General features: G+C 37.1%; 2 protein-coding genes across 3 annotated transcripts in view; both read left to right on the plus strand.

Annotated features, from left to right (window-relative positions):
* LOC149702996 (uncharacterized) overlaps positions 1-1,585 on the plus strand; it is an 80,834-nt gene extending 79,249 nt beyond the window's left edge. Inside the window, exon 5 of the mRNA XM_089866922.1 lies at positions 1,430-1,585. Within this exon, the coding sequence (XP_089723048.1) occupies positions 1,430-1,585 (156 nt within the window). The remainder of the gene's footprint in view (positions 1-1,429) is intronic.
* Position 1,586: 1 nt separating this feature from the next.
* On the plus strand, positions 1,587-2,968 carry LOC149703004 (uncharacterized). 2 transcript variants are annotated; one of them, XM_089866921.1, is made up of 4 exons: positions 1,587-1,742; positions 1,809-2,029; positions 2,081-2,335; positions 2,722-2,968. In XM_089866921.1, the coding sequence occupies exons 2-4, from the start codon at positions 1,811-1,813 to the stop codon at positions 2,806-2,808; spliced, it is 561 nt and encodes a 186-aa protein (XP_089723047.1). In that variant the 5' UTR covers positions 1,587-1,742; positions 1,809-1,810; the 3' UTR covers positions 2,809-2,968. The 2 variants fall into 2 exon arrangements, with proteins under 2 accessions (XP_089723047.1, XP_089723046.1); XM_089866920.1 differs by having other exon boundaries at positions 1,588-1,742; positions 2,081-2,364.
* The last annotated feature ends 8,086 nt before the right edge of the window (positions 2,969-11,054 follow it).

Consider the following 11,054-nt stretch of genomic DNA (forward strand, 5'->3'; position numbering starts at 1 on the left):
CCTTAACACGCATGTTGGCAACCTAAGAATATTGATGAGGTGAGACAGACGATAGTGTTTACACTGCAAACCATTTGTGAATGTTGCTATGAGTATATAGGGTAAACAGCTGAAGCGTAGACAATTGGGCCTTTACAAACACATAAAGGTTATATCTCTCCAAAATTTATACAATTCATTTCCTGTTCTTTTTCCCATTGACTGATTTCCATGTGTCCAAGATTTATCCTTATTGGATGTAAAATGTCGTCTGCTTTACTGTCTATTCGCAATGCTTGGAATACTGCTTCTATAATTCGTAAATTTTTACTTCAATAAAAGAGAAATAATTCCATATCTAGGTAAATAAGTTTGTAGTAGTAGACCTCTTGACTCGGAGAGGTAATATTTTGGTTTTCCAACTTGTTACTCTTAGCACTAGTTCAGATTTCTAAAATAAGCGATGTCGTATGTAGCTCATCAAAGCAATTGAATATATCTTGTGTTCTCTATGTGTTTATGAAATAATATGCATTATAATTCAAATAAAGACACGCGTTTTATCCGTAATGTCATGCGCACGCTCGTTTGGCTGGTTTTCCCTCTTTTCGATTGTTTATTAGTTAATAAACAATCGAAAATTAGTTAATTGAGAATGGTGACTCCATTTCTTCATTATTCGTCGCCAACCGTTATTGTTTATGAGTCGCGCACAAACGTGATTCGTAGTACGAAATTAGTCTTTAGTACAATAAGTTTAAAAGGCATGTTCCATAAGTATGACACCACCTATACATCGTTATGCTAGAGACATACTGAGAGCTAGTTCGAGAACGACAAGCGAGAATGGACTACACTCCGTTATGCAGTCCTTCTTCCTATTTCGTCTGTACTAAGCCTTTGAGAGCGCCTCACCAAGCGTCGCTTTACGAGAATCTATGACGTTTCACATACGTCACTTCATTACAAGGTCTCATTAACCAGTGACAAACTTATGGAACGTATCTTATCAACTTATATTAGAACTGAAGTTCATATCAAGATGAAATTTTTAACAAAAGCAAAGGTCTCAACATGGCCGATATTGATTGCTAGTTTCGGGACCATCTTCTCACGAAGAGCGCTTGTAATCACACTACCATAAGAACCCTTTCTGTGTTCTCCCGCGTCTTCTTGAGAGCCGTGGTGCGAATCGGGGATTTACCCATGGCGTAGGAGTTCGTCATGGGTCGGGGATGCACCACGTTGACCAAAGGTAATTCTTTACAGTGTCACAAGTGCATTGCGAGGATACGGACATAATGCCATCAAGCGTGATTATCGAGGGGTTGGATAATCATATCTTCTATGGGAAAACTAGCCCTACCTACGTTTCAGTTCCTTACTCTTGAATTACTGAACAATTATACTGTAACCACCAATGATGAGTATAAATTCTCTTAAATATCAGGACATACACATGTTTTACATGGTGGCTGACACCTCTGTCTACGGGAGACTGAAGTACTTTGTAAATTCAGCATGGACTAATACACCAGATACGTTTCTAATAAGTAAAGCTCCGGAAAAGTACGAAACCACAGCTTCGACACCACTAATATCCTAGGATAACGACGTCAAACTGGCTTTTATCATCGCCTCACTATTGGTCACGCTCTGTACTTCCTTCGTGCACTTCATCATTCCCAGTAAATATCCGAACTCTTTTCGAAATTTATTCTTCAAGTACTTGTGGGAAATATCCCGTTCGACCTCGCATCAAGGTAATAAGTTGCAACTTTGAAAGCGGGGATTGACCATAAATGATAACCACTCGTTTCCCTGTATAGCCATGGATAACGTTTCACGGTACTTGTCCAGCAGGATTGTAATTGGTTCGTGGTTATTGGGTAGTTTGGTGATATTTACCTACATCTGTTCTTTCTTGAGTTCAAACTTGTCAGAGATAGCCTATGCCAAAATCGATACCGTTTTGGATTTGATCACGGCCACAAAAATGCAACCAGTGGTCGTCCAGAACTTGCACGCACACGTGCTGATGCAAATCAAGGTTGGTCTCATACTCGTGTAAGGTCGTTTCATTCATTACGTTATGTTTAAGTCGGAATACGACGACGTGGCAAAGAGGTTTATCGAAATGGTGGAAAAAGAACAGTCCTTTGTCACCATCGAAAACTTGATATGGGGCGAGGCATTAATGAGAGATATCCGAGACGGAAAGAAGGCCTTGGTGGTCCATGAATTATTGTGGACCGCGATTTTCGACATGGTCCAGGGTGAAGAAACGGTCTTTTATTACGGCGAAGAGTCCTTAAGCTCCGGTGTTATGACACTTTCCTTCAACAGAAGTCTTTCGGTTAGCAACCAAGAGATTTTTAACCATATGTACGTTTCCTGACGCAATTGAACAAGAAACCAAAATAAGACCTTAGAACGTCTCATGATGGTGTTGGATTGTCAGCCAGTAGCGTCGCTAGGGCTTGAAATTTGGGGGGGGGAGCTTAATCGGGGCAAACTATTTGATAGTTCTTATTAGAAATTTTAAAATTTTGCATAATTGGCTCGTTGGAATAACTATTCGAAAATTTGTGTGAAATTATGCTGTTTGACAAAAATAAGGCCCTACCGATGCCACTGTTGTGAGCACATGAATATCAACGATACCGATTCATACATTCTCAGATCTTATATGGGTTCTTGGTTTGAACAATAAGACCTAAATATTTAAAGCATTTCCTTCAGAATTCTAAGCTTGGTGGAAACGAAAATACCATACCAATTCATTTTTCGCAACAGCTACTTGATAGAAAGACGCGCTTGGCAACCTGATCCAGAGGCTGAAGTTTCACCAACAACTCTTAAAGACATATCAATCGTTTTTCGAACAGCGCTTGTATGCCAGTGTCTTAATTGTCTAATTCTGCTTGCCGAAATATTCGTGTTTTTCAGAAGATAATTAAATTAAAGGATACTTTTTTCAAAAGAGCAATTGAAATTATCATAAGTAGATCATATTACATCTCCCTATAAGTACTGGACGTAGGTTATGCTTTTGTAAACAGCGTTTTCTTCCAAGACATCCAAGCCCGCCATCTATAGCTCAGTTTTACAAGTATAGTTTTCCCATTAACCCGGATCTGGAGTCACGTTAACCTACGGAAGTTCCGGTTGATGGTTATGGCCGTCAGTGTCGTGATTAGTGTGAAGCTTGCTGTCGCGTTATAAGTTTGATTTAGAATTGCTTACGTTTCTTTGCTAATTAGGAAAAACGCCTAGGATCAATGTAACTAATTAAAATCGTCGCATGCCCAAATGAAAGACACATCTGAACAGATCTATGTGATATTAAAAGCACTTAAGCTTCACTACAATTTAAAGATGACTACAGAGGGCCATAATTCTTTACCACGTGTTCTACTATCATGTAATGAGTTAATGTATTTTTAATCAATACTCATTGATTTAAATTTTAATGCAAACGTTTACGATTTCTTTCATTACTTTAGTCAAGTTGACATATTTCGAAGGTAGAAGGGAAATTTAAATAATCCACTTTTTTTTCATTCCTACTCTAACCTTTACAATAGTTTTAAATACAAGGTGCTTCAAGGTGTGCGCAATTCTAGAATATAAAATCTCCATCAAAACATATCGAGCACAAACCAGAAGTTCTCCACCCTAATAGTGGTAGGACAGTTATATTATACAGTGGTTTGGTTCTATTGACGATTTTGAGTCTAAAATGTTCTATGACATTTTGCTCACAGGCCACAATAAAAAGATAAGATTAGAGTGATTTACGGACGACCCCTTAAATTTAAGTAAAACACTGAAAGTCAATGCTAATTTAAATAAGGGGTCATACGTAAAACAGTCCAATCATAACTTGCTAGGGACCTGACATTATTCTATAAAGAAGGTTCTTTGCATTTCTAGCCGCTATTTTTTAAAATGGCCGCGCATTAGAAAAATCTTTGTTAACGTCTTTTCAAAACTTCAGCCTTCTAAAGGTTCTTTCAGACGATCAGTGATTCAATTTTTGCTGGCTCAAATTTTTGATTTCATGTTTTCCGCCTATCAAAATGAATTACAAAGAACTTTTTCGACTTTGATAGATAAAGATAGCAAACCTTTCACGGGTAATATGATAATATCGTTTATTATATAATTATTGGGGCAATTCAAAAATATCAGAATTAAAAAATTTATAATTCTAATCGTAAATAAAAGGGAGTAGTTCAAGGATAATTTTTCAGTCGAAATATTTTGTTGTTTATCAATATTATCATAAGTTCATAAGGCACGTTCCATATCTTATAAACTTATGATATTACCACGAGAAAATAGAAGAGAGTATAATACTTCTGCCTCCACATGCTGCACCTCGTTTGAGGGATTAGATTTCTAACGCTCTAGCGTTGCGACCCTCCTCTCAAGATAGCCTCCCGTAGCCTCCTCACATCTTTTAGAGAGAAGAAAAATTGTTCCCGCAAAGCAGACTACTCTCCCAGAATCCCATATCCAACCTCTAGCCTCCTGATTGGCTATTTAAGTTTAAGGGGGTAAAAAACAGGACGACCCTCAAACGAGGTAGAAAGCAGGGTTAAAGTTAAATTTTGACCAAAGTATTGTACTCGCCTATTTTCTCTTGATATTATCATTATAGTCGAATTCTTTGCATGTCCAACTTTTAGAAATTTCCTTCGTCGATTATTATGTAATTATTAGGGATAATTATAAAACTGTCTTCGATTATAATGCTAATGAAATAGAGTACGTGACTTCTATGAATTGCTTCGTGATTTAAACAGGGAGTAAGGAACGTTAGAGGGAGTGTTGATCTAATGCTAAAAAAACCGTCATACAGTGGCAATTGGGAAAGAAAGTGGGGGTAGGAATTTTTTATCTCCGTTCCACAATTTTAGCTAACGCGCAGGCGCGAGTGACGTCGTTTACTACCGCCAGCAGAGAGAATAGGCCTTTACATAAAATCCGTATGTTGCCGGGGGAAAAAGCAGAGACGAAGGCTATTCTTCCCTCCCGCGAAAAGAAAATGTTGCCGGGGGAAAAAAGCAGAGATGAAGGGCGTTCGTACCCTGCCGCGAAATAATTTATAGAAAGGCCTATTTAAAAATTCTCTCTGCCGCCAGCTTCCGCTTCCATCGACTGTTGCCTAAAGTGACCATTTATTTTTTACCCCAAACCGGGACGGCTTGTAAACACTAGAAACAAACTAAAATTCGGATTGAAGTAAACACAACTAAGATTTTTCTAAGGGTTGATATTGTCTTTCTTATATTTTTCTGAAGCACAGATTTGTTTATGGAGGTCTGGTGATGATTTTAAGCAGGGGCGCCGATCATTGTTTTTCTCAGGCGGGCTGGGGCCCAAGGCAACACCAGGGAGCTCAGCCAAAAATTTTAATTCCTAATAGAAAATATGAATTATGATATTATTGAAAAGAAAGTGTGTTTTTATAGGAAATATAGTACTAAAAACCCTCATAGGTAAACCTATTTTAGCTTAAACTATGTAGAAAAATCTCAAAAAAACTAATCGGATTTTACTTTGAAAAGCAAAGCCTATTGAAAATATTATGTTTAAAAATTCAGAGCGAGCGAAGCGAGCTCCGCAATTTCGCTGTCTATGAATTTGATCTCGATGAAAGAGCTAAATTTTGATAAACTTGGCGCCTAACTAACTCTTTTGAAGGTTGTCGTTAAATACGCATTTGCGTTTAGGCATTTTGAATAAAAGAAGACTCACTCGTCACTAGAAAAACTACACAAGTCACCTTGACATTGTTCACAGATTTGAAGAAATATTTAGCATAATGCATAATTACATATACCACGCGATAATCAAAACTGGGACAATTTCCAGAAAACGGGACTTTTTAGTGTCCCGAGGCATTCTTCGGGGACACCGGGACATAGTTTAACAAACCGGGACTGTCCCGGCTAAACCGGGACGTATGGTCACTTTACTGTTGCCCCACTCACTCTGTTCAACCAACAATCAACGTCTGTTGGGAGGAAACCGAGGCTTAATAAAAATGCCAAATGGTTTTTGTAACGGTTGTAGGAATGATTCAAGGTATTCGCTTAAAAATATATGAAAGAATATCCTTCCACGCGTTTCCAAAGCCAAAAACCCAGATTAAAAAATGTAAAAGATGGATATTAGCTAGTGGAAGACCGATTTCCACTAGCTTCTATTCACTTTCAATCGCTTTCAATAAATTTCAAGCTTTGTTTTTGGTTTGGGAAATGGTTTGAAAACGATATTTACCATGTCGGGTCTTGTTAAATACTTAGGGTTACTTGAACAATTAAAAAACAACACTTCTTATAGTTAACCATGGCAGAAATTCAAACACGACTTTCCCCTTCTAGTTCAAAGCAGGGCTAGACATAAGGCACTAGTCAAGGCATTTGACTACTAAAAAAAATGCCTTGACTACTAAAATAAATCGAAATCTGGGGGCTCACTAGTCAACTTGACTAGTAAAAAAATGTCCCAAATATTCGTAAACCATGCGTCTCACTAGTCAGTGACTACTAAAAAAAATTGGGATAGGGGGGCTCACTAGTCAGGCTGACTACTAAAAAAAATATCCTTATGTCGAGCCCTGGAACTTCAAAGCCGGTTTTTAAATTTGACGCATGCGAGCGGACACCGCCATGAGTCCCTGAGTCAGCGCCAGAGAGAGACGATTTTAGCCACGAAGCGAAAGAACGCGCCTATTCACTTTAACACTCCCTCTCAAGTCTCTCCTCCCTGATTTAAACTATTTAATGGAGCAATTAAGGTTGTAGATCAAATGATGCCAGTCACCTAGTGCCAATTATCCTTCGCCTTTAACCTCGTCTACCATCAATATCGTCTTAAGAACGGTTTCCTTCCCCCGTTATAGACAGGTGTTTTTGACTGACAACGGGACCTGGGAAAGTTCGGGGAGACTCTAAAACCATATTATTCACTGGCTCTATCTGACCAAGGTCAATTTGCACTATGGTTTTGGCAAATTAAAAGTCAGTTGGTGGAATTCTGTTTCAGGCTTCAGCTTCATAAACGTAGTTAATTGAGTAGAAAACATTATTGTTATACGTAACATCCTTGTATTTTAACCTTATTGCAGACCAATAAAAATAACTAATAACAAGACGACTCAAGGGCTCGTAATAGTAGCCACATCGTACCGTACTTAACAGGTGTACATAAAATTTATGTGAATAGCCCCTCGATGCACAACTCTTAACTGTGCTATAATGATTACCCGTAATCCTTACTTCAATAAATTTATTTATGTTACAATTGTAGTAGTGCGACACAATGAGAAATTTTGAGTGAGTAGCCCCTCGATTCCCTATCCTTAACATTACTAAAATGATTACCCGTAAGACCATTCTAAAAACAAGGCGTTAGCTTTAACAATGCTAAAATGATTACACACAAGTATTCCTTAATAGAAGAACAGAAAGTTTTAGTAATTACCCCCTCGATGATCGAGCTTCCTTTAACCGTGCTAAAATGATTACGTACCTAACGCTCAATTAATACACGTACAGAAAATATTAGTTTACAACATAGACTTATGCCAAAGCATAATTTTCGCATCTTATAAATTTCTAACATGAACTTATGAAGAACTTTGAAAGAGAAAGAACTTGGTAAAACACCCAATACTTGTAATATCCCGGTGCCTTAAGACCATTCTAAAAATAACGTCAGTAAGTACTTGCTTTTGCTTTCAAAATTGCTCTCTATTTCTTTGAATGTTGAAATAGGGGAGCAGTATTGAAAGCGTGAAATTTTAAAGGGAGAGTATATAGCTTAACCTTACTATCATAATTCCCTTCCTTTTAAGTAGACGAACAAAAAATATCAACTTCACCACAATTGTCTCCCTTTCACTTTCCCTTCAATGACGAACGAAAAAATTTATACTGCCAAAGCGTAGTGTGGCAGAACGGGCACTACAACAACAGGGCAGGTCAAACTAAGAGCCTCATCGTACATGTACATATACGTTGTGGCTAAAAAAACTCATACTCTATATAATGCTGGAATTTGATTAACTAAAAACATTTTAAACTTGTATAAAAGCATCATCAATTAAATTAAATTTGTCTTTCACCGTTTTAGTTTTACCCAATAGGTTCAGTATTTTGAGTTGTTCGAACTTCGAATGCAAATAAAAACTATGATATAAATTGAAGTTAACTTTATGTCAAGTACATTAAACATACTACGATAGATTAATATGAGCAACAATTTTTTTGGGGGGGTTTGAGAAACACGGGGAATAACGGGCAGTCGCGTACACGAAATTAGAAAGGGTCGAGATTGATCAGTAACTATGGACAAGTTGAAGAAGAGCAGTGAGACTCTGCGAGCTAGAACTGCCATTATAAATGAGAAGTTGTGTGCGAGTATAGCCGTTTACGATATCGATGTGAAAAGACTGAACAACTTATGGACCAACTAGAAGCCAAGAAAACCAAGTCATATGAACTCAATGAGCAGATAATGGGGCCAATCGGTGACGATGACGAAGCGGAGATAGAGGATGAGACCAACAAGACTGAAAATTACAATGAAAACATAATAGATGTCAAGAGATGAGCATTGAGAAGAATCAGAACCAGAGATGACGCAAGATCGGTGAGGTCCGACGGTGGTATGGTACAGCAAGAGGGAACGAGAGACATCAGCTTAAGTCAAGCTGCCAAGATTAACTATTCAGAAGTTTGCTAATCATGCCACGCAATGGCAAAGTTTCTGAACTTAATTTAAGAGTGTCATACAAAGTAACGAGAGCCTAGCAGATGTCGACAAGTTTAAGTACGTACAGGGAAGGTATCGCAGCAAGCGCTAATATAGGTTTAACGTTAACTGAGCCAAATTACACCAGGGTCATCGAAACCCTAAAACATATTTCAGGAAGATACAATCGCAATGAGAAGCCACATGCACAAGGTCCTAGCCTAGTTCTAATGAAAAGATCCTCAGACGTTCGAGGTCTGACAGCTGCGATACACAAGTAAAAAGCCTGGATTCGTTGAGAGTACTTTAGAATCTAGTGCCATCAAATGTCTGCCTGGACTACAGTAAACAACTGGAGCGCTAGAAAAACTCGAACGCACTGAGTTTTCTGGAAGGAACTCGAGAGCCGAGAGAAGAGCCACTGTGTGTAAGGCAGACGAAAGCATTAGCGATCGACGACAAGAAACGCATACCAGCAAGAACACGATCAGTATAAATAACAAATTTGAGCCAAGATACCCCAGAAGAACGCCAACAGCAGCAGCTTTTGGTACAACCATTACGAGTGTATGCCTGTACTGACAAGAAGCAAAGCACCAACCAGCAGCATGTCAAAACAAGACACTAAAGGTGAAGATTCAAGCAATTACGAACGGACGAAGGTGTTTCAACTGCCTTAGGCACAGGCGTGCGCAGGGTTTTCAGTAAGGTCGGGCCGCCTAGTTAATTTTGCGCCCCTACCCCCTAACAAAAATGTTCTTAGGAATTCCAAAGGCCATTCTTTGGAACCCTATGGAGCCCTTGGGATCATTTCCTAAAGGAACAATTCCCAAAGACTTTCTTTGGAATTTCCTAAAGAAGTCTTGAGACAAATGTCCAAAGAATGTCTTGAGATTATTTTCCAAAGAAATTCTTTTGGAATTCTAGAGATAAATTTCCAAAGAAGGTATAAGGTTTATTTTCCAAAGAAACTCATTAGGAATTCTAAAGATTAATTTCCAAAGAAGGTATAACGAATATTTTCCAAAGAAATTCTTTAGGAATTCTAGAGGTAAATTTCCAAAGAATGTATAAGGTTTATTTTCCAAAGAAACTCTTTAGGAATTCTAGAGATTAATTTCCAAAGAAGGTTTAACGAATATTTTCCAAAGAAACTCTTTAGGAATTCTAGAGGTAAATTTCCAAAGAAGGTTTAACGAATATTTTCCAAAGAAATTCTTTAGGAATTCTAGAGGTAAATTTCCAAAGAATGTATAAGGTTTATTTTCCAAAGAAACTCTTTAGGAATTCTAGAGATTAATTTCCAAAGAAGGTTTAACGAATATTTTCCAAAGAAATTCCTTAGGAATTCTAGAGGTAAATTTTCAAAGAATGTATAAGGTTTATTTTCCAAAGAAACTCTTTAGGAATTCTAGAGATTAATTTCCAAAGAAGGTCTTGGGTTTGTTTTCCAAAGAAATTCTTTAGAAACTCTTGAGATCAATCTCCAAAGAACATCTAGGGAATATTTGCCAACGAAATTCTTCAAGAATACTTGAGATCAATTTCCAAAGAACGTATGTGGAATATTTTTCAACGAAATTCTTAAAGAATTCTTGAGATAAATTTCCAAAGAAAGTCTAGGGTTAATTTCCCAAAGAAATTCGATAGGAATTATTGAGATAAATTTCGAAAAAACGTCTATGGAATATTTTCCAACGAAATTCTTAAGGAAATCTTGAGATAAATTTCCAAAGAAGGTCAGGGGTTAATTTTCCAATGAAATTCGTTTAGAATTCTAGAGATGAATTTCAAAGGACCAGCAGATATATTAGCAATTATGCTTTACATATAATTATCTCAAAATATTTTACCCAAAATTGTTTTGCTTAAGTTTTCCTGCATAGGCATTGACTTGATAGCTAAATAATTAAAAACGTTTCACAAAGGCTTGTCCCGTAGCTAAGGCTCAGCAATTGCTGAAATGGTTTATCATATTTACCTATTTTCGTTTTTTTTTTCCTTTAATAATTCGTGAGGTGTTTATGCAAAGGATAAATTAAATTAAAAGTAAAATACACGTAATTAAAATCGTGTTGTTTAGATTTACATGCAGGGAGTATAAGCTGGCAGTCGAAACTTTCGCTTTTGAAAAGTAAAATTAACCTTAAATTAATTCTTTTGTGACATGTTTTATCTTTATTTCGAGCGTAATTAGAGTCCCAAATAAATATTTTTTAAAAAATATTGTAGATAAAATTAGGTTAAACGCGTTTCTGGTACTCAAAAAACTCTCAGTGAAAATACATTATTAAACTTAACAACTA

This window comes from Phalangium opilio, unplaced genomic scaffold (assembly GCF_054372755.1).
Source record: "Phalangium opilio isolate 3A_F unplaced genomic scaffold, DU_Popi_V2 ptg000017l_1, whole genome shotgun sequence".
Taxonomy (NCBI): Eukaryota; Metazoa; Arthropoda; class Arachnida; order Opiliones; family Phalangiidae; genus Phalangium; species Phalangium opilio.

What these genes read in the sequence shown, in the direction of transcription:
- LOC149703004 (XM_089866920.1), top strand. Translation starts at nt 1,811, where the DNA reads ATGGATAACGTTTCACGGTACTTGTCCAGCAGGATTGTAATTGGTTCG. An exon ending in ACGTGCTGATGCAAATCAAG is followed by an intron (nt 2,030 to 2,080) that starts GTTGGTCTCATA and finishes GTTATGTTTAAG; the next exon opens with TCGGAATACGACGACGTGGC. An exon ending in CAAGAGATTTTTAACCATAT is followed by an intron (nt 2,365 to 2,721) that starts GTACGTTTCCTG and finishes CATTTCCTTCAG; the next exon opens with AATTCTAAGCTTGGTGGAAA.